This window comes from Salvelinus sp. IW2-2015, linkage group LG4q.1:29 (genome assembly GCF_002910315.2).
Source record: "Salvelinus sp. IW2-2015 linkage group LG4q.1:29, ASM291031v2, whole genome shotgun sequence".
Taxonomy (NCBI): Eukaryota; Metazoa; Chordata; class Actinopteri; order Salmoniformes; family Salmonidae; genus Salvelinus; species Salvelinus sp. IW2-2015.
Genome location: NC_036842.1, coordinates 1,383,619 through 1,407,555, shown reverse-complemented (window position 1 = coordinate 1,407,555; position 23,937 = coordinate 1,383,619). Strand labels below are relative to the sequence as shown.

General features: G+C 44.3%; 2 protein-coding genes across 2 annotated transcripts in view; both read left to right on the top strand.

The window, feature by feature from the left end:
* Positions 1-18,306, top strand: part of klhl8 (kelch-like family member 8) — a 30,475-nt gene extending 12,169 nt beyond the window's left edge. The window contains exons 6-10 of the mRNA XM_023983312.2: positions 9,550-9,661; positions 9,799-9,967; positions 12,486-12,645; positions 13,725-13,926; positions 14,171-18,306. Of these exons, the coding sequence (XP_023839080.1) occupies positions 9,550-9,661; positions 9,799-9,967; positions 12,486-12,645; positions 13,725-13,926; positions 14,171-14,294 (767 nt within the window). The 3' untranslated portion in view covers positions 14,295-18,306. The remainder of the gene's footprint in view (positions 1-9,549; positions 9,662-9,798; positions 9,968-12,485; positions 12,646-13,724; positions 13,927-14,170) is intronic.
* LOC111961221 (lysosome membrane protein 2) overlaps positions 1,148-23,937 on the top strand; it is a 99,484-nt gene continuing 76,694 nt past the window's right edge. Inside the window, exon 1 of the mRNA XM_070440527.1 lies at positions 1,148-1,276. The gene's annotated coding sequence lies outside the window, so the exon portion shown is untranslated. The remainder of the gene's footprint in view (positions 1,277-23,937) is intronic.

Genomic DNA, 23,937 nt, shown 5'->3' with positions numbered 1-23,937 from the left:
ATAGGACTCTAGTTGCCAAAAGCCCGTTTTAGCATGGGCAGCGCCATTGAGGACTTTCACCATTTTGAAAGAGTCAACAGTGTGGGACTTCCAATGGGTTAAGGGAGGATCAAATGACTCCAACTGGGTCATCAAGAGGGATCAGCCAATGAATTATACTTGTGAAGAAGAAAATTGGAGATGGCCTCAATGTCATTGTCCATGCTCTAACGCCTTAATTAGACGGATACAGTGATGCGATGTCTATGGCGTTGGGAGAACAGTAGGGATTTAGCAACTCACCGATACACATCGGTCCCCAGTTCAAATGTTTAAGATGCAAGTGCATCAGTATGCGTGAGCCAAAACCGATCCAAATGACAACCGATTTAAAACGTTACGAATTGCCGGTTCATTAACGTTTTTTACTCCTTTTTTTTCTGCCTTATTCCAAAAATATTTATTTTTGAATTGAATTGATGCGTCCTCCTTCAGCTTATTGAACTTTTATGCATGTAGATCAATGTCATACGCAGTTACAAGTCAGATAACAACTGTTTGCACAGTGCGGGAGATGCAGCTGCTTGTGCCAACGAGAGGTAGGCCTACCCTATCCCTTTTTCAAATATTCTTAGGCTACATCTGCGTGGCACCTTTAGCATTCAGGTGTTTGTAATATTAAATCATGGGCTTTATTATTTGAGGGACAACCCATGTAATTTGCTGAGTCATTGTTACCAAAATGCTGTGTAGGCTACCGGAGTGGACACATCTCACATCTTGCTGATTGTACATCTAAATGCTGATTGGGGCTTTTTGACTTCCAGATTCTCCGTATTAAATGTTTTTGGTAGTTCTCCTTTAAACAGTATTTTTTTACATGAACAGGGTAAAGGTGTAATTTCATAACAAGGACAGCAATAATTTTTGCAAGCTGTACTGGTCATAACGGGAAAAGACAGCAGCTCTCCTCTGTAAAGTTCCAAACGGTCAAAACCATTTGCTTTTGAGACTGAGGTAAAATCCGAAGCTGTTATAAAAATTGTTTATTACCAGTCAAAAGTTTGGACACACCTACTCATTCATTTTTTTTTTTTTTTACTGTTTTCTACATTGTATAATAATAGTGAAGACAAACTAAGAAATAACATATGCAGCTGAAAAGATGAGCTCCTACAAATATTGAAATTTAAATGTTTTTTTTAGAGTAAAGTACATCGAAAAAAATCAAAAGAAAACTGCAAACTGAATAGGAGACCAAACAAGCAGCAAACAAAGAAGAAAGGCTTTTGAAAAAGTAACAATTTTTCATAAAATTATACCGTTTTCTTAGCTAGCTAAGTTGTTTACCTGTTGCTAGGCAGTTGCTAGGGACATTCCTGAAAGAAGCTAGCTAGCTAACAAGGAGTGTCTAGTTGGCAGAAGAGAAGAAGGGACAAAGAAGGGACAAAGTGGGACAAAATAAGGACAGAAGAAAAGGGAAAGGGGACATTAAGGTGAAGCAGTCCTCTAAAGACACAAAAGACAATAATACAAGAAACAACACTTCTATTGCCTCTCCCTCTACGATACGCACTTCCGGTTTGGTTTGGAGCGAGTAGTTGCATTCCGCTTTGCTCCACAGGTAGTATTACATGTAGTATTACATTTCATTTCATTACAGTACAACAGTTTGATTTGTTTGATCTTAGCTGGCTACATAGCCGTCTTTGTATCCAAGATAATTGTGTAGTCTAGAGTAATTGTCGAGGTTACCTAGCCAGTTAGAGGTTACCTAGCCAGCTACACTTTCAAACAAAGTCAACAACGCAGCCACTGCTAGCTAGCCTATTTCACCAGCCAGCAGTACTATATCATTTTAGTCAATAAGATTTTTTGCAACGTAAGCTTAACTTTCTGAACATTCGAGACGTGTAGTCCACTTGTCATTCCAATCTGGCCTTTGCATTAGCGTAGCCTCTTCTGTAGCCTGTCAACTATGTGTCTGTCTATCCCTGTTCTCTCCTCTCTGCACAGACCATACAAACGCTTCACACCGCGTGGCCGCTGCTACTCTAACCTGGTGGTCCCAGCGCGCACGACCCACGTGGAGTTCCAGGTCTCAGGCAGCCTCTGGAACTGCCGATCTGCGGCCAACAAGGCAGAGTTCATCTCAGCCTATGCTTCCCTCCAGTCCCTCGACTTCTTGGCACTGACGGAAACATGGATTACCACTGATAACACTGCTACTCCTACTGCTCTCTCCTCTCTGCCCACGTGTTCTCGCACACCCCGAGAGCCTCTTGGTCAGCGGGGTGGTGGCACTGGGATCCTCATCTCTCCAAGTGGACATTCTCTCTTTCTCCCCTGACCCATCTGTCTATCGCCTCCTTTGAATTCCATGCTGTCACAGTTACCAGCCCTTTCAAGCTTAACATCCTTATCATTTATCGCCCTCCAGGTTCCCTTGGAGAGTTCATCAATGAGCTTGACGCCCTGATAAGTTCCTTTCCTGAGGATGGCTCACCTCTCACAGTTCTGGGTGACTTTAACCTCCCCACGTCTACTTTGACTCATTCCTCTCTGCCTCCTCTCCACTCCTCTCCTCTTTTGACCTCACCCTCTCACCTTCCCCCCCTACTCACAAGGCAGGCAATACGCTTGACCTCATCTTTACTAGATGCTGTTCTTCACTAATCTCATTGCAACTCCCTCCAAGTCTCCGACCACTACCTTGTATCCTTTTCCCTCTCGCTCTCATCCAACACTTCCCAACTGCCCCTACTCGGATGGTACGCGCCGTCCCAACCTTCGCTCCTCTTCCCCCGCTACTCTCTCCTCTTCCATCCTATCATCTCTTCCCTCTGCTCAAACCTTCTCCAACCTATCTCCTGATTCTGCCTCCTCTCCTCCCTTTCTGCATCCTTTGACTCTCTATGTCCCCTATCCTCCAGGCCGGCTCGGTCCTCCCCTCCTGCTCCGTGGCTCGACGGACTCATTGGCGAGCTCACAGAACAGGGCTCCGGGCAGCCGAGCGGAAATGGAGGAACTCGCCTCCCTGCGGACCTGGCATCCTTTCACTCCCTCCTCTCTACATTTCCTCTTCTGTCTCTGCTGCTAAAGCCAATTTCTACCACTCTAAATTTCCAAGCATCTGCCTCTAACCCTAGGAAGCTCTTTGCCACCTTTCTCCCCTCCTGAATCCTCCTCCCCCTCCTCCCCCCTCCTCCCTCTCTGCTGATGACTTCGTCAACCATTTTGAAAAGAAGGTCGACGGACATCCGATCCTCGTTTGCTAAGTCAAACGACACCGCTGGTTCTGCTCACACTGCCCTACCCTGTGCTTTGACCTCTTTCTCCCCTCTCTCTCCAGATGAAATCTCGCGTCTTGTACGGCCGGCCGCCCAACAACCTGCCCGCTGACCCTATCCCCTCCTCTCTTCTCCAGACCATTTCCGGAGACCTTCTCCCTACCTCGCTCATCAACTCATCCTTGACGCTGGCTACGTCCCTTCCGTCTTCAAGAGAGCGAGAGTTGCACCCCTTCTGAAAAAACCTACACTCGATCCCTCCGATGTCAACAACTACAGACCAGTATCCTTCTTTCTTTTTCTCTCCAAAACTCTTGAACGTGCCGTCCTTGGCCAGCTCTCCTGCATCTCTCTCAGAATGACCTTCTTGATCCAAATCAGTCAGGTTTCAAGACTAGTCATTCAACTGAGACTGCTCTTCTCTGTGTCACGGAGGCGCTCCGCCACTGCTAAAGCTAACTCTCTCTTCCTCTGCTCTCATCCTTCTGGACCTATCGGCTGCCTTTGATACTGTGAACCATCAGATCCTCCTCTCCACCCTCTCCGAGCTGGGCATCTCCGGCGCGGCCCACGCTTGGATTGCGTCCTACCTGACAGGTCGCTCCTACCAGGTGGCGTGGCGAGAATCTGTCTCCGCACCACGTGCTCTCACCACTGGTGTCCCCAGGGCTCTGTTCTAGGCCTCTCCTATTCTCGCTATACACCAAGTCACTTGGCTCTGTCATATCCTCACATGGTCTCTCCTATCATTGCTATGCAGACGACACACAATTAATCTTCTCCTTTCCCCCCTCTGATAACCAGGTGGTGAATCGCATCTCTGCATGTCTGGCAGACATATCAGTGTGGATGACGGATCACCACCTCAAAGCTGAACCTCGGCAAGACGGAGCTGCTCTTCCTCAGGGAAGGACTGCCCGTTCATGATCTCGCCATCACGGTTGACAACTCCATTGTGTCCTCCTCCCAGAGTGCTAAGAACCTTGGCGTGATCCTGGACAAACACCTGTCGTTCTCAACTAACATCAAGGCGGTGACCCGTTCCTGTAGGTTCATGCTCTACAACATTCGCAGAGTACGACCCTGCCTCACACAGGAAGCGGCGCAGGTCCTAATCCAGGCACTTGTCATCTCCCGTCTGGATTACTGCAACTCGCTGTTGGCTGGGCTCCCTGCCTGTGCAAACCCCTACAACTCATCCAGAACGCCGCAGCCCGTCTGGTGTTCAACTTTCCCAAGTCTCTCACGTCACCCCGCTCCTCCGCTCTCTCCACTGGCTTCCAGTTGAAGCTCGCATCCGCTACAAGACCATGGCGCTTGCCTACGGAGCTGTGAGGGAACGGCACCTCCGTACCTTCAGGCTCTGATCAGGCCCTACACCCAAACAAGGGCACTGCGTTCATCCACCTCTGGCCTGCTCGCCTCCCTACCTCTGAGGAAGACAGTTTCCGCTCACCCAGTCTCAAACTGTTCCGCTGCGCACCCCAATGGGGGAACAAACTCCCTCACGACGCCAGGTCAGCGGAGTCAATCCTCACCAGAACCCTGAAACCCCACCTCTTTAAGGAATAACCTAGGATAGGAAAAGTAAACCTTCTAACCCCCCCCCCCCCGTGTAAAGAGTTAGATGCACTATTGTAAAGTGGTTGTTCCACTGGATATCATAAGGTGAATGCACCAATTTGTAAGTCGCTCTGGATAAGAGCGTCTGCTAAATGACTTAAATGTAATGTAAATGTAAACATATATAGGAATCATGTAGTAACCAAAAAAGTGTTACACAAATCAAAATATATTTGAGATTCTTCAAAGTAGCCACCCTTTGCCTTGATGACAGCTTTGCAAACAATTGGCATTCTCTCAACCAGCTTCATGAGGTAGTCACCTGGAATGCATTTCAAATAACAGGTGTGCCTTGTTAAAAGTACATTTGTGGAATTTCTTTCTTTCTTAATGAGTACACACTTTTTCTTTTCCCTGCTGTATCAGACCAAAAAAAAACATATCAGTATGGCTCTAGATGATAATTTCTCAAAATAATTGATGACATATTACTAGGTCAAAAATGTTTTATCTGCTACATGACAAGTTAATCAGTGGGTGATGAGGATTTCAGATAAAAAGTGGAGGGATGAAAACAACTTGCCCATCTTATAGTGGTAGATGGTCAGTCTGCCCTATTGCGTCATACATGCAGGCGCAGCATATGTTTTACTATTGTTACAGGCTTTGGTTTTTCATTTATGTTTTGACGTTGGACTTTAGCACATATGGCTCGTTATCACTTAGGGCGCACCGATTGGCATCACCTGGTTAGTCATTATGTGGTGGCATCTTTGAAGCCTATTCCTGCTTTTGACAAACCTTTCAGCAGGGTTCTGGTGGATTGTGTTGGTCCTTTGCCCAAAGCCAAGACGGGTAACCAGTTTCTCTTAACCATTATGTGTGCTGCCACTTGTTTCCCTGAGGCCATTCCACTGAGGAATATCACGACTCCCAGTATCGTTAAGGCCCTGGTGAAATTATTTTCAACGTTTGGACTTCCGCAGGCAGTGCAGTCGGACCAAGGTTTGAATTTCATGTCAAAGGTCTTCCAGCAAGTGCTACAACAGTTGGATGTAACCCAATGTTGTAAATGACTATTGTTGCTGGAAACAGCAGATTTTTTGTGTAATATCTACATAGGCGTACAGAGGCCCGTTATCAGCAACCATCACTCATGTGTTCCAATGGCACGTTGTTAGCTAATCCAAGTTTATCATTTTAAAAGGCAAATTGATCATTAGAAAACCCTTTGCAATTATGTTAGCACAGCTGAAAACTGTTGTTCTGACTAAAGAAGCAATAAAACTGGCCTTCTTTAGACTAGTTGAGTATCTGGAGCATTATCATTTGTGGGTTCAATTAGTCTCAAAATGGCCAGAAACAAATAACTTTCTTCTGAAACTCGGCAGTCTATTCTTGTTCTGAGAAATGAAGACTATTCCATGCGAGAAATTGCCAAGAATCTGAAATTCTCGTACAATGCTGTGTACTTCTCCCTTCACAGAACAGTGCAAACTGGCTCTAACCAGAATAGAATGAGGAGTGGGAGGCCCCGGTGCACAACTGAGCAAGAGGACATTAGTGTCTAGTTTGAGAAACAGGCTCCTCACAAATCCTCAACTGGCAGCTCCATTATAAATAGTACCCGCAAAACACCAGTCTCAACGTCAGCAGTGAAGAGGTGACTGGGATGCTGGCCTTTCAAACTGCTTTTTTCCACATTTTGTTACGTTACAGCTTTATTCTAAAATGTATTACATTATTTTTTCCCTGAATCTACGCACAATACACCATAATGACAAAGCAAAAATTATTTGAAAGATTTTTTGCAAATGTTTTAAATATAAAAACAAATGCCTTATGCAAATAAGTATTTAGACCCTTTGCTATGAGACTCAAAATTGAGCTCAGGTGCATCCTGTTTCCATTGATCGTCCTTGATATTTCTACTACTTGTTTGGAGTCTAGCTGTGGTAAATTCAATTGATTGCACATGATTTGGAAAGGCACACACCTGTCTATATAAGGTCCCACAGTTGACAGTGCATGTCAGAGCAAATGAGTTCGAATGAGCTCATGAGTTCGAAGAAATTGTTCGTAGAGCTCCGAGACAGGATTGGGTCGAGGCACAGATCTGCAGAAGGGCGCCAAAACATTCCTACAGCTTTGAAGGTCCCCAAGAACACAGGGGCCTCCGTCATTCTTAAATGGAAGAAGTTTGGTACCACCAAGACTCTTCCTTAGAGCTGGCCGCCCGGCCAAACTGAGCAATCGGGGGAGAAGGGCCTCGGTCAGAGAGGTGACCAAGAACCTCATAGTCACTCTGACAAAGCTCCAAAGTTCCTCTGTGGAGATGGGAGAACCTTCCAGAAGGACAACTATCTCTGCAGCACTCCACCAAATCAGGCTTTTATGGTAGAGTGGCCAGACTGAAGCAACTCCTCAGTAAGAGGCACATGACAGCCCACTTGAAGTTTGCCAAAAGGCACCTAAAGACTCTTAGGCCATGAGAAACAAGATTCTCTGGTCTGATTAAACCAATATAGAACTATTTTTTTCATGAATACCATGCATCACGTCTGGAGGAAACCTGGCACCATCTCTACGGTGAAGCATGGTGGTGGCAGCATGTTGTGGGGATGTTTTTCAGCGGCAGGGGCTGAGACTAGTCATAAGATGAACAGCGCAAAGTACACAGACTGGGGAGAACGTTCACCTTTCAACAAGACAATGACCCTAAGCACACAGCCAAGACAACGTAGGAGTGGCTTCGGGACAAGTCTCAATGTCCTTGAGTGGCCCAGCCAGAGCTGGAAATCTGAAAATGCCTGTGCAGTGGCGCTCACCATCCAACCTGACAGAGCTTGAGAGGATCTGCAGAGAAGAATGGGAGAAACTGCACAAATACAGGAGTGCTAAGCTTGTAGCGTCATACCCAAGACGACTCGAGCCTGTGATTGCTGCCTAGTTGATTCAACAAATTACTGAGTAAACCGCTTCTACCCCCAAGCCATAAAAATGCTCAAAAACTAATCAAATTCCACCCCCCCTATCTATTTTGACCCCCCCCCCCCCCCTTTGTTTTTACACTGCTGCTACTCGCTGTTTATCAATGCATAGTCATTTTTCAAATTACCGTGACTGTCCTGAACCCCCCCCGCACATTGACTCTGTACCCCCTATATATATATATATATATATATATATATATATATAGCCTCGTTATTATTTACATTTCTTGTTACTTTTTGATTCAACTTTTTTAGTCTTCAGTTTATTTAGTAAATATTTTATCAAATATATTTATTGAACTGCATTCTTGGTTAAGGGCCTCTAAGTAAGCATTTCACAGTAAGGTCTACTACACCTGTTGTATTTGGCGCATGTGACCATTTTTCAGTTCTTTTTTCTTTTTTACACGAGTGGCTTGCCCAGTGCTCCAGTTGTCTTGAGAGACCTTTAGTTGGCTCCCCCTATTTGATTTCTAGACAAGCATTCCTTTGTCTGATCTTCCCTGTTTTAGTTTTGCTTCACCATTTTGGTTTGCTTCCTGTCTTAAGTTTGGTGTGGGTTTTTATTTTTAATCTGCCTCTTCTTAGTCAAATTTAGTGGGTGCTCACGATGGGTGTTTTTTTAGGTTCCATTTGTTGTTGCTAGTCAACTTCCAGTGAACACCCCTGTGAGTGTCTTTCAGAACCCCTCCTAATACTCCACCTGTTTTTGTTGTCAGTGCCTCTTTGTACCTCCTAGCCTTTGTCCACGTGGGGACCTGGAGAATCTTCCTTGTTTTCGTATCCTTTTGGGGATTTCCAATACCCACGAGGATAGTATACAAGCGCACACAAGCTCAGAGAAGTCAGCTCAGACAGATTCCACTCAGTTCCTGAGCTCCATCAGTATCAGATATTAATATGGAATGTGTTTGCATCTCATCAAACCGAATCGCATCAATTTGTTCCGTTAATCAAATCGCACCGAATGGTTTCAAACTAAAAATATCGTTCCTGTATTGTATCAGAGTCCATGTACAGTATCTAGATGTGTATCGAATTGTGCTTGTATGGCGAGATGCACATCCCTAGAGAATAGCCTTCACATGATGGATACATGTTGGTTCAGTTCAGTAGTGTGTTTTCTCGTAGGTCTCTTTTCTTAATTATGTTTGGAGTGCATTATAGAATCTCCAGGGATGGTCTGAGCACAGAGACTGATAGTTTAGCTTGCTTCCACTCTGAAAAGCCTATTAGCTTGAAATAAACTAGCTTCAGGATATGAACAAAACAGGAGAAAAGCATCTACAGCTCTTCTTTGGTTTCATTCCACACTATAAGCTTTTCTTAAACACTTTCAGGGAAGTCGGATTTGTTGTATTCCAGATATAATCATTGACCAGTACCTGTCCTGAAATGTGATCAGTAGGCCTACCATAAATTCTACATCCTAAACCATAGAGGTTTCCATAGTTAGGATTGTTTCCCCTGCACAGTTGAGTTCAGTCTTATATGGATGGATGGATGGATGGATGGATGGATGGATGGATGGATGGATGGATGGTCGGGTTAAGAGGGTCTTGTAGTCCTAACCTCTTGGTCCTCTGTAGCTAAGTTAGAGCATGACGCTTGGAACAACAGGATAGTGAGTTTGTTTCCCGGGACCACCTGTACGTAAAATGTATGCAAGTATGACTAAGTTGCTTTTGATCATAAAACAATTCATTATTTATTACATCCCTCAGGTAAAGTGTATGCAGTAGGGGGCCATGATGGTAGTGAACACCTGGGCAACATGGAGATGTTTGATCCTCTCACCAACAAGTGGATGATGAAAGCTTCCATGAACACTAAAAGGTATGTAATGTCTGGCAAAAGGCAAATTTAGTCTCTAATATGAGTTAGAGATTTTGTTATAGAAATGTAGTTTTACAGCAAAAATATACCTAATTATACTCACACTCATACTGAACTATTTTCATTGCTGTGTGAAGAAGAGGCATAGCTTTGGCAGCTCTGGGAGGTCCTATCTACGCCATCGGTGGTCTAGATGACAACTCCTGTTTCAACGATGTAGAGAGATACGACATCGAGAGTGACCACTGGAGTGCTGTGGCTCCCATGAACACGCCCAGAGGTGGAGTGGGCTCTGTGGCCTTAGGGGTGAGAACAAGACACTCTGAACACCTGGCTAGACTGATCATATACTAAACTCAGCAAAAAAAGAAATGTCTCTTTTTCAGGACCCTGACTTTAAAAGATAATTCATAAAAATCCAAATAACTTCACTGTAAAGATCTTCATTGTAAAGGGTTTAAACATTGTTTCTCATGCTGGTTCAATGAACCATAAACAATTAATGAACATACACCTGTGGAACGGTCGTGATGACACTAACAGCTTACAGACGGTAAGCAATTAAGGTCACAGTTATGAACACTTAGGACACTAGAGAGGCCTTTCTACTGACTCTGAAAAACACCAAAAGAAAGATGCCCAGGGTCCCTGCTCATCTGCGTGAACGTGCCTTAGGCATGCTGCAAGGGGGCATGAGGACTGCAGATGTGACCAGGGCAATAAATTGCAATGTCCGTACTGTGAGATGCCTAAGACAGCACTACAGGGAGACAGGACGGACAGCTGATCGTCCTCGCAGTGGCAGACCACGTGTCACAACACCTGCACAGGATCGGTACATCTGAACATCACACCTGCAGGACAGGTACAGGATGGCAACAACAACTGCCCGAGTTACACCACGAACGCACAATCCCTCCATCAGTGCTCAGACTGTCCCCAATAGGCTGAAAGAGGCTGGACTGAGGGCTTGTAGGCCTGTTGTAAAGGCAATTCCTCACCAGACATCACCGGCAACAACGTCGCCTATGGGCACAAACCCACCGTTGCTGGACCTGACAGGACTGGCAAAAAGTGCTCTTCACTGGTGATTCGTGGTTTTGTCTCACCAGGAGTGATGGTTGGATTTGCGTTTATCGTCGAAAGATTGAGCGTTACACCGAGGCCTGTACTCTGGAGCGGAATCGATTTGGAGGTGGAGGGTCCGTCATGGTCTGGACCGGTGTGTCACAGCATCATCGGACTGAGCTTGTTGTCATTGCAGGCAGGCAATCTCAACGCTGCACATTACAGGGAAGACATCCTCCTCCCTCGTGGTACCCTTCCGGCAGGCTCATCCTGACATGACCCTCCAGCATGACAATGCCACCAGCCATACTGCTCGTTCTGTGCGTGATTTCCTGCAAGACAGGAATGTCAGTGTTCTGCCATGGCCAGCGAAGAGCCCGGATCTCAATCCCATTGTGCATGTCTGGGACCTGTTGGATCGGAGGGTGAGAGCTAGGGCCATTTCCCCCAGAAATATCCGGGAACTTGCAGGAAGAGTATGGTAACATCTCACAGCAAGAACTGGCAAATCTGGTGCAGTCCATGAGTAGGAGATGCACTGCCGTACTTAATGCTGCTGGTGGCCACACCAGATACTGTCTGTTCATTTTGATTTTGACCCCCCCTTTGTTCAGGGACACATTATTCCATTTCTGTTAGTCACATGTCTGTGGAACTTTGTCTCAGTTGTTGAATCTTGTTATGTTCATACAAATATTTACACGTTAAGTTTGCTGAAAATAAACACAGTTGACAGTGAGAGGACGTTTCTTTTTTTGCTGAGTATATTATGGATCAAGTGTTCATTAGGGCACACCATAGCAACATTTTTCAAAACATTGTGCAGCAGAAAACAAGTGTCTTTCATTCAGATAGTTCTTCCCTGTTTTGTGCCTAGTTGACACGACCCAGGTGTTACATCACATTTATACGTACACTCATCACACATGACATCCTCAGATGCTTTCATAACCATTTTATATCATTGACATTGAGTTAAGTTAATTTTATCCCCCAAGCTTTTTTGTGATTTGAAGTCTGTGCATAAAAACAGGCCATAATAACCGTTAACCCTATCAGTCCAGAGACCCCAGCAAAAATCAGCTTTTCATTTATCTGACTTTCATTTATCTGCATGCCAAATCACACCAGCCCTTATACTGTATTTAGCCTCACAATGAAGAGTTTTACAATTTTCTTTTCAGGACAACCAGGGCTCAAGTAGAACACAAAACAAGTTGACATAAACGGTTGCATTCATGAGTTTGATTGACCAATGTCAATAAACAAATAAGGTCCCCCCTGATAGATGAAGGTACAGAAATTGTTTGCTCAGTGGGAAATTAATATACAACTAGTCAGTGACAAGTTTGTGGAGTTTGACAGCAACTATGTGATCTTGTTACAGTATTTTAGACTCTATGTCCTTGGATTTCCTATGATTTTTTTATGTAGAAGAACCCATTAACGTCTAACGACTTGTGTAGCTTGTGAGCATCATTAGCTACATGTGCATGTTTGCATCTTTTCATACATCGTTTTTAATGTGTAGCTCAAACCATTCTGACTCAGCCCCAGTTATTCACACATACTAATGGATGCAGAAGAAATAGATGAATCCAATGGTACAACCCAAAAGTCTCTAGCTCAAACACACAATGTTTAAAAGGGTTTAGAAGTCCAAATCACACTGGTGTCGCGGTGGAACTCAATGGGTTAATCCTCTCCTCCCCTGTCAGAGTTAGACCTATATGTTAACACTCTCCTGTCCTGTCAGAGCCACGTGTATGCTGTGGGGGGTAACGACGGTGTGGCCTCTCTATCCAGTGTGGAGAGGTTTGACCCACATCTCAACAAGTGGACGGAGGTCAGGGAGATGGGCCAGAGGCGGGCAGGGAACGGAGTCAGCGAGCTCAACGGGTGTCTCTATGTAGTGGGTAAGAACACAGCTCAGCACCACTGCATTTACATTTTGGGGGGGGGGGGCTATGGGTCTGTCTCTGTATGTACGTTAGTCACGTGATATCTGGCACCAGCTGGCCCAATTTTTTTTTAATTTATTTTTTAAATAAATAAAAATAATAATAAAAATAAAATGATTTTTTTAATGAAACTTGAGTGAATAATGCGTCATGCCATAGAGAGCTGGCATTTACAAAATTACACTGAGTTGCCCAAGGGGGGACGCTAGAGTAATCGACTGGAATTCCATACTTTGAACAAGCATTTCTCTGGTCCTGTTGAATAATTGTCACTAATTGGCCCATCTGCCTGAGAGGGCGCTGCATAATTTGTGGGGGACGACATGTTTACTGTTTAGCAAATGGTCTTATCCAGAGTGACTTACAATCCATGCATTCATTCAAAGTAGGTAAAACGACCACATATCGATTCACCACATCATTGGAAACAAAACCACCTTCTCATACGTCACATCATTCCACTGGCTGCTTATTGCTATGGGTCACATGCCCTCCCCCCACTCACACACCACTACACACAATAGTTGTTGGCTTGTAAACATGAAACAGGAGGGAGAAAAGTTATTGTTTTGTCAAGTTGGTTGCTAATTAAAAGCGATCCATAAGGATGGGGTAATTTTATTGTGTTGCTGAATTTGAAGAGTCATCTAGGCTGTTTCAGAGCTCTGGCCTGACTTTTAGCTGACCCTAGTTTGCATGAGTCAGCATTGGTGTGTTTGGAGGAGGAAAAGCTACTGATAACCTCAGTCTATGCATTGACCTCAGTGGATGGAGTAGCTCTTTATTGAAAGTCTGCAGCTTCACTGACTGCATAAACTTAAACAAGATATCACACTGTGGATGATATGTGACTTAGACTCTGTTTTTCAAAGCAATTTACAGTGAGTGCATAGATTTGTAGTATGTTTGTGATCCCTGTGTGAATTCAACCCACAACCTTGGCATTTCTAGCACCACACTCTTACCAACTGAGCCAGCTTTACAAGAGTACTTAGAGTATTTGATTCTGTCTTTCGGTCTGTCTGCGCTGTCAGGTGGTTTTGATGACAACTCCCCGCTGAGTTCTGTGGAGCGTTTTGACCCCCGTCTGAGTCGCTGGGACTACGTCTCTGAGCTGACCACGCCCCGGGGCGGAGTGGGTGTGGCCACGGTTATGGGTTGCGTGTTTGCGGTTGGAGGTCACAACGGGAACATCTACCTCAACACAGTGGAAGCCTTTGACCCCCGCATGAACAGGTGAGCTGGAGAGGGGGGATTGGAAGGGGTTCTGTTCAGGCGAGACAGATGGGTTGTATCGGGTCAGCTAAATCAAGCGAGCCCATTTTATAAAAGAGTATCTCTGGCCTACTACACCACCACCTGTACACTGGACACCTTTTACAGTATCCTGTTTTTTTACAGTTGAAAGGAAATTCTACATTTTGGAGCAGCTAGTCTGATGTTGACATTTTATATTGATCTGTGTTGTGTGTCTCCTCAGATGGGAGCTGGTGGGGTCGGTGTCTCACTGTCGGGCCGGCGCAGGAGTGGCTGTCTGCTCCTCTCACATCAGCCAGATCAGGGACGTGGGCCAGGGCTCCAGCAACGTGGTGGACTGCATGTGACCTGTGATCCCTGAGCTGATCACACTGACCGACTGCACGGGAAGACCAACCCAACCCAAGCACTCAACCACACTGTCACTGAACAGGAGCACTAGTGGCTGTTCCTTTAAGCACTGACTGGAGGGTTCTCCCCAAAGAATGTAAGAGGAGCGCTGCACCACCTTGTGAACTAGCTGCGCCACTTTGAGAAATAAGATACTTAACTTTATTTGTTATCATATAAGGCAACTTTTTGCTCTAGATTGCAGGAAATGGCACTTACAGGTGTTGAAAACCTTTATCAAGTGAAAATGGCTGAGAGTTGAGCTTTAGACATCATATTAAACAGGCCTTGTGAATATCAGCTTGTATTTTAAGAGCAACAAGTTAGTACTTACAGTGCATTCGGAAAGTATTCAGACCACTTGACTTTTTACACATTTTGTTACATTACAGCCTTATTCTAAAATTTATTAAATAGTTTTCCCCCCTCATCAAGCTACACACCATACCCCATAATGACAAAGCAAACCATTTTTGAAAATGTATTAAAAATAAAAAACAGATATCACATTTACATAAGTATTCAGACCCTTTGCTCAGTACTTTATTGAAGCATCTTTGGCAGCGATTACAGCATTGAGTCTTCTTGGGTATCTTCTTGGCACACCTGTATTTGGGGCATTTCTCCCATTCTTCTCTGCAGATACTCTCAAGCTCTATCAGGTTGGATGGGGATCGTTGCTGCACAGCTATTTTCAGGTCTCTCCAGAGATGGTCCGATCAGGTTCAAGTCCGGGCTCTGGCTGGGCCCATCAAGGACATTCAGAGACTTGTCCCGTAACCACTCCTGCGTTGTCTTGGCTGTGTGCTTAGGGTCGTTGTCCTGTTGGAAGGTGAACCTTCGCCTCAGTCTGAGGTCCTGAGCACTCTGGATCTCTGTACTTTGCTCTGTTCATCTTTCCCTCGAACCTGACTGGTTGGAGTGACCAGTTTTCCTCCAGACGTGACGCTTGGCATGTAGGCCAAAGAGTTCAATCTTGGTTTCATCAGACCCGAAAATCTTGCTTTTGTCTGGCCACTCAACTGTAAAGGCCTGATTTGGTGGAGTGCTGCACAGATGGGAGAACCTTCCAGAAGGACAACCATCTCCACAGAGGGACTCTGGAGCTCTGTCAGAGTAACCACCTCCCTAACCAAGGCCCTTCTCCCCACGATGGCTCAGTTTGGCCGGGTGGCCAGCTCTAGGAAGAGTCTTGGTGGTTCCAAGCTTCTTCCATTTTTAAGAATGATGGAGGGCACTGATCTTGGGGACCTTCAATGCTGCAGAATGGTTTTGGTACCCTTCCCCTAGTCCTTTCCGCGACATGGACAATTCTTTCGACCTCATGGCTTGGTTTTTGCTCTGACTTGCACTGTCAATTGTGGGACCTTATATAGTGTGTGCCTTTCAAATCATGTCCAATCAATTTAATTTACTACAGGTGGACTCCAATCAAGTTGTAGAAACATCTCAAGGATGATCAATGGAAACAGGATGCACCTGAGCTCAATTTCGAGTCTCATAGCAAAGGGTCTGAATACTTATGTAAATAAGGTATTTTTGTTTTTTATAAAATTTCTAAAAACCTGTTTTCGCTTTGTCATTATGGGGTATTGTGTGTAGATTAACCTCCCGGGTGGCGCAGTGACCTCCCGGGTGGCGCAGTGGTCTCGGGCAGTGCTAGCTGCGTCACCAGAGTCTCTGGGTTCGCGCCCAGGCTGGGCTGGGTTCGCGCCCAGGCTCTGTCGCAGCCGGCCGCAACCGGGAGGTCCGTGGGGCGACGCACAATTGGCGTAGCGTCGTCCGGGTTAGGGAGGGTTTGGCCGGTAGGGATATCCTTGTCTCAGTATGTAATAAAAAATAATAAAAATTATGCACTCTACTGTAAGTCGCTCTGGATAAGAGCGTCTGCGAAATGACTAAAATGTAAAATGTAAATTAAGGTAATCAATTAATTTCATACATTTTACAATAAGGCTGTAACGTAACAAAATGTGGAAAAGTCAAGACATCAATTTCACATTCATCACCGTCTGGTAGATAAACTGAGAGCTCTTCATAGGTTCCCAGCAGTCTCTCATATAAAACGGTGAGAGAGTGTGGATTGTGGAGCTGTTTAGTAAAGACTCAGTAAACAGAACCGGGTTTAGGATAGAAATCAGTTGACATTCTTTTGATTCCAGTTAAACCAAGGAGACGATGCTTTTATTTTTATTTTTTTAGTTTTTTTTTCGGGGCTTTCTAGCAGTTCCATCTGCATAGGCTCAGTGATGCTAAAACCTCTTCAGTGTTAGCATTAGCTAGCTGTAGCCTTTTTGCGTTTGAACAATCATTCCTGACAGACTGAGTCTCATTGGGATGTATAAAACTATGGAAGTCTTTTGCAGAGTTAGATTAACTTGTGCTGCAATAAAATAGGTTTTTGAAATGGCTGAGGGACTGTACAGAGCTACCCCTCTGTACAGACAGTCTGGGGTCTTAGCAGAGTGCTACCCCTGCTCTCTGTGTTCTACTCGAAGATAGCTGAGCTGTCAGTAAACAAGTGTGCTTTCAGACGTGTGAAGATGAATCTTCTATCTGCCAAATGATTAATATATATTTTAATATATGGAGTTGTGTATTATGAAACCTGTGTATCTTTGGTGTTATTCTTTACCAGGTATCTTTAATGTATTGTTGTGCACTACTTTCCTGCATTAGTCAGGGGTTTGAACATACAGTATTGTGTCCTATGGCAATTTTGATGCAATTTGAAACTGTTTTGACAGTGTCTGCTCTTTTTTGAGGCTTTGAGTTTGAAGCTTGTTCCTCACCCTTGTTTTCTTGTATATCCTCCTGGTCATGTTAAAGCATTTCAGGTAGTTCTGGATTTTATTGTAAAACTGCTGTTGGTCAAAACATTAACTGAAGATTTTGATTTTTGAAACAAATGTTTGAAGAGATGATGTATACAAAACATTAAGAACACCTGATCTTTCCATGGTAGACTGACCAGGTTTATCTAGGTGAAAGCTATGAACCCTTATTGATGTCACTTGTTAAATCCACTTCAATCGGTGTAGAGATTAAGGATTTTCAAGCCTTGAGACATGGATTGTGTATGTGTGCCATTCAGAGAGTGAATGGGCAAGACAAAAGATTTGTGCCTTTGAACAGGGTATGGTAGTATGGGGACAGGCGCAACGGTTTGTGTCAAGAACTGCAATGCTGCTAAGTTTTTCATCTGTGTATCAATATTGGTCCACCACCCAAAGGATATCCAGCGAACTTGACACAACTGTGGGAAGCATTAGTCAACATGGGTCATCATCCCTGTGGAACGCTTTCGACACTTTGTAAAGTCTATGCCCCCATGAATTGAGGCTGTTCTGAGGCCAAAAGGGGGGGCTGCACACAATATTAGGGAGGTGTTCCTAATGTTTGGTATATTTGCTCTTGTACCCCCAATTTTGAATTGTTGCACCATTGGTTTGGTTTGCTGTATTCTACAATTCAACTGTAAATGCTGCCTCTTATCATACATTACACCAGGGGTGTATACTGACTTGCCAACCATAGCATAGAATGTGAAAGATTGTGCTTTTTTTGAACATTTGTTTATTGGTTCAGCTGTATGCTGTCTCGTCATTTCCTCCCCTTTTTTACAGCTTGAATCTTAATTTACTGTTCATTTAGTTGGTATTACTATAATAAAGCTGTCAATGTATAGATTTAAAAAAAAAAATTGCACATTTATTGAAAATGAAATACAGAAATATCTAATTTATGTAAGTCAATGATGAATTTGTCTCCCAGTGTTGTTGGAAAGCAGACTGAACAAGGTTTTTCTCTAGAATTTTCCTGTGCTTAGCTCAAGCATACCCATTACATCAGTGATGTGTTGTGTTGGATTTGCACCTAACATAACGCTTTGTAGTCAGGACAAAGTTTTAAAAAATGGCACGTTTTTTGCCGTGTTTTACTATTAAGCGATTAAAGCCATTCAACTCTGTTTGTCTCCATTGGCCTCATGGTGAAATACCTGAGTGGTTTCCTTCCTATCCAGCAACTGAGTTAGGAAGGACGAATGTATGTTTTAAAAAATGCATTATAAGTGACCCATATACTGAGAAGACTATCTGTTTTATAGGTTTACTGCAAGTAGGCTAAACACAGACAAGACAGAAAGATAAATGCGGTAAGAGACCCACTAAAGCATCACCGCCCCCTTAAGATTCTGAGCCTGCCTTGCAGGGTTGGTCTTACAAATCCAAAGCCCCTGGATTGGTGAGCATAATATACAAGGAATTTCTCAGAGCTGCTATTGAGAACATTGACGACCTTGCACCTAGAGGTGGGAATTCCGGTGGGGTGCCCACACCCAGGTAGTGGCAGTACTGCCAACACTAGCTGCAGTAACCCATGGGGCGGGGGTCATACAATCAGAGAGGGGGCAAATTATTGTGGCGTTGATGGCACAAAATAATCAAAGGACTGCACAGAAATGCTTGGGAAAATGGTCACAACGGGAGACCAGTGTGTGTGTGGTGTATATCAGAGCTCCATCAGCTAGGACTTGACTTTGGTTAATAAAATATCCACATTATTGCAAAATCTTGCATGACTCTCAAACTGCTACTCAAACTGCATTCGCACATCAAGTCCTTTCTTGAGTTGAGGCTCAGGAATGGAACAACTGTAACATCTGAGCTTGTGGTTGTTTATGGGGGAAGGGTGGGGAGTGTGTGTGTGTATTCCACATCTGTTGCTATGGAGTAATGATGTTATGGACAAAATAGGATGAATCACAATAGTTTGCCAAAATAATTGCTTGTAACAATCCTTAGCATGAACTGCCTACATTATTACGCTTTTTTTTTTTTTTTGTGGAAATAAATTAAGATAAAAATATTTTTATCTTTATAACTGTATATAATACAATCGAGGTGGGGGCGTTGGAAATGCTTTTGGTGGTTGATCTGCTACTGTTCTGTGGGTGGAATTGTGTGCTCTTTTCAAAGGATGGGTCCCAATCTTTCAAAGGCACTAGGATCCAGGCACCTCATTTATAAAAAAAAATCTTAGATTTATACTTGAACTTAGTTGTAAGCTCATTTCCGACGGTGTACTTACGTTTGATTCATAAAAGATACTGAGCATAAAAAACGTTGCTTACGCAGGTTCTAAGAAGCCCATTTCTAACTTACGTACGGACCTGTGATACACTGCTCAAAAAAATAAAGGGAACACTTAAACAACACAATGTAACTCCAAGTCAATCACACTTCTGTGAAATCAAACTGTCCACTTAGGAAGCAACACTGATTGACAATACATTTCACATGCTGTTGTGCAAATGGAATAGACAAAAGGTGGAAATTATAGGCAATTAGCAAGACACCCCCAAAAAAGGAGTGATTCTGCAGGTGGTGACCACAGACCACTTCTCAGTTCCTATGCTTCCTGGCTGATGTKTTGGTCACTTTTGAATGCTGGCGGTGCTCTCACTCTAGTGGTAGCATGAGACGGAGTCTACAACCCACACAAGTGGCTCAGGTAGTGCAGTTCATCCAGGATGGCACATCAATGCGAGCTGTGGCAAAAAGGTTTGCTGTGTCTGTCAGCGTAGTGTCCAGAGCATGGAGGCGCTACCAGGAGACAGGCCAGTACATCAGGAGACGTGGAGGAGGCCGTAGGAGGGCAACAACCCAGCAGCAGGACCGCTACCTCCGCCTTTGTGCAAGGAGGTGCACTGCCAGCGCCCTGCAAAATGACCTCCAGCAGGCCACAAATGTGCATGTGTCAGCATATGGTCTCACAAGGGGTCTGAAGATCTCATCTCGGTACCTAATGGCAGTCAGGCTACCTCTGGCGAGCACATGGAGGGCTGTGCGGCCCCAAAAAGAAATGCCATGGCAAGACCGAACTGTGGCTGATGGGATAAAAAGGATAGCCATACATAACCAGCAGGAAAATCACTTACGTGAAGTCTAGACTTTGCGTAGAGATAAGATCACTTCCACTACAAAGTAAGGTTTTATAAATAACTACTTATACGTGGTTTTCTGGGTAAGTCGTACTTAAGAGCAAAATTGATCTTAAGTCCGTTTTTATAAATTAGGCCCCAGAGGGACAGGGTAAAGTTTTAGCAGGGGGAATAGTGGAGAACAATCAGAAGTTTACTTAGCAGCAATGCAAATATCAAGGTACAGCTATATGGACACTCAATCATACTTTTGAATGGTAAGTTAACATATGTTATAATAAATAGAATTGAAACTTGTATCTCATTATGGTGTAACAGATTTGGCTCATTAATCTATATAGTCCAAGTAATGGTCATCCACACTTCTTTGAAAATATATACAGTACCAATCAAAAGTTTGGACACACCTACTCATTCCAGGGTTTTTCTTTATTTTTTCTACATTGAATAATAGTGAAAACATCAAATATTATGAAATAACAAATATGGAATCATGTACTAACCAAAAAAGTGTTAAACAAATCAAAATATATTTGATGTTCTTCAAAGTAGCCACCCTTTGCCTTGACAGCTTTGCACACTCTTGGCATTCTCTCAACCAGCTTCATGAGGTAGTCACCTGGAATGCATTTCAATTAACAGTTGTGCCTTGTTAAAAGTTAATGTGTGGAATTTTTTTCCTTCCAATCAGTTGTGTTGTGACAAGGTAGGATTGTTATTCAGAGGATAGCACTATTTGGTAAAAGACCAAGTCCATATTATGGCAGGAACAGCTCAAATAAGCAAAGGGAAATGACAGTCCACTATTACTTTAAGACATGAAGGTAAGTCAATCCAGAAAATTTCAAGAACTTTGAAAATTTCTTCAGGTGCAGTCACAAAAATCATCAAGTGCTATGATTGAAACTGCCTCTCATGAAGGCCACAACAGGAAAGGAAGACTCAGTTACCGCTGCTGCAGAGGATAAGTTCATTACAGTTATCATCCTCAGAAATTGCTGCCCAAATAAATGCTTCAGAGTTCAAGTAACAGTCATCTCAACATCAACTGTTCAGAGTAGACTGTGTGAGAAATGATCGCACTGCAACACATTTTAATAGAAAGTTAGCAAAAATAGATAAGATCTTGCTAATATGGTAAGGAAAATACCTGTCTATTTGTGGAAAAATCACTGATTTAACTTTAGTCATATCCCAGTTGACCTATTTACTTATGGCCTTGCCTGAAATTATATGAGTAAAAATAATCAATTTTACTTGGAACGGTAAGCCAGACAAAATTAAATGGGCCTTTTTATATAATGAATATGAATTCAGAGGGCAGAAATGATTCAAAATTATTTATAAAAATATAAATATTAGACCTCTCACTAAAGGCTTCAGTCATACAAAAGTTGTACTTAAATCTGAACTGGTTCTCTAGCAGATTAGTTAAAATTGTTAAAGAATTGACTTTTTCCTCTTTATTCAGATTACAACTTCTCACTTTTGGTTATTTAAAAATGAAATCAGCTCCAAAATTAGGCTGTTTTTAAAACAAGCCATAGAACCAGAGCCTCAATACCTCAAACAACCGAAGCCGCCAAACATAAGGCAGGGAGGATGGTCTCAGATTCAGAGGGAGTGGCAGTGGAACTGTACAGATGGGAGAGAGCGTCCGGCTTCACGTTTTTGGACACTGGGCGGTAGGAGATGGTGAAATTGAACCTGGTAAATAACAGGGCCCAACAAGCTTGCCTTGGGTTGAGGCGCTTGGCAGTGTGGAGGTATTCTAAATTATTATGGTCCGTCCATACCAAAAATGGATGTTCTGCCCCTTCCATCTCAACAAGTGCCTCCACTCCTTCAGTGCTATCTTAACTGCTAGTAGTTCCCGGTTCCAAATGTCATAGTTCCTTTCTGCAGGGTTGAGTCGATGGGACATGAAGGCACAGGGATGAAGCCTTTGGTCCTGGATGGATAGCTGGGAAAGGATGACCCCTACTCCTACGTCGGAAGCGTCAACCTCAACCACAAACTGATGAGTTGGGTCCGGATGGATGAGGATGGGGCAGTAGTGAATCACTGCTTTAGATCCCAAAAAGCCTTGTCCGCTGCTGGAGACCATGCGAACGGTACCTTGGGAGAGGTGAGTGTAGAGAGGGGGGCTGCCAGGTTGCTGTAGCCCCGAATGAAACGGTGGTAGAAATGAGCAACGGTGTATCCGACTCACCCTTCGTCGGATACTCACCCTTCGTCGGAAGGAGCTCGGGTGGCTTTGGATCCTCTTGGAAAAACAGCCTTTGGGGACTTCCGGATTCCTTCGGAGGTGAGCGAGCCGCAGCGGTTGGACGAGAGTGACCTAGGCCAGACCTAGGTCCTAGGTCAGGTCCTCTCACTCCTGAGTTCCCGTAGATGTCCATCAATCCTGGTGAGAGCGATGAGGGAATCGAGGTCCACCGGTAACTCCCGAGCAGCTAGCTCATCTTTTATCACCTCTGATAATCCGTGAAGGAAGGTATTGAATAGGGACTCCGGATTTCAGGCACTCTCGGCGGCCAACGTGCAACAGTCTACAGCGTAGTCTGCCACACTACGGGAGTCTTGACGTAATTCCAGTAGTTTTTGGGCCGCCTCTCTCCCGGAGAATCGAATACCTTCCTCACCGCTGCCATGAAGTCTTCCAGATCACAACAAATAGTGGATTGTTGCTCCCAAACTGCTGTAACCCAGGAGAGCGCCCTTCCCGACATTAGCGTATTAATATACGCTATCTTCGACCAAGTGGAAGATAACGAAGATGGCTGCAGCTCAAAGATGAGGGAGCACTGAGAAAGAAAACCCAGGCTGGTTCCAGGATCCCAAGAATATCGCTCTAAGCGGGGTTCTCGGGGGGCTGGGGTTGGCTGTACAAACCCACCACTAATAGTAAAAAGGTTACTGGGTGATGGGAGGTCTCAGAGATAGCGGGCTGCCTATGAGCTAACTCACTGATTTGCACCATAATAGTCTTGAACCCTTGGTCGTGGTGTTCCGTCAGGGAACGAAGCCCTTCCAAACGGTCCAGCAGTAGCTCCTCATGCCTCCCAATAGTGGCTCCCTGCAGGGAGACAGCGTGGCGGGGCTGGTCCAAGTCTTCTGGGTCTGTCATGGCCAGTTCGTACTACACTGCTCAAAAAAATAAAGGGAACTTAAACAACACAATGTAACTCCAAGTGAATCACACTTCTGTGAAATCAAACTGTCCATTTAGGAAGCAACACTGATTGACAATCAATTTCACATGCTGTTGTGCAAATGGAATAGACAAAAGGTGGAAATTATAGGCAATTAGCAAGACACCCCCAATAAACACCCGCGGTTCTGCAGGTGGTGACCACAGACCACTTCTCAGTTCCTATGCTTCCTGGCTGATGTTTTGGTCACTTTTGAATGCTGGCGGTGCTTTCACTCTAGTGGTAGCATGAGACGGAGTCTACAACCCACACAAGTGGCTCAGGTAGTGCAGCTCATCCAGGATGGCACATCAATGTGAGCTGTGGCAAGAAAGTTTGCTGTGTCTGTCAGCGTAGTGTCCAGAGCATGGAGGCGCTACCCGGAGACAGGCCAGTACATCAGGAGACGTGGAGGAGGCCGTAGGAGGGCAACACCCCAGCAGCAGGACCGCTACCTCCGCC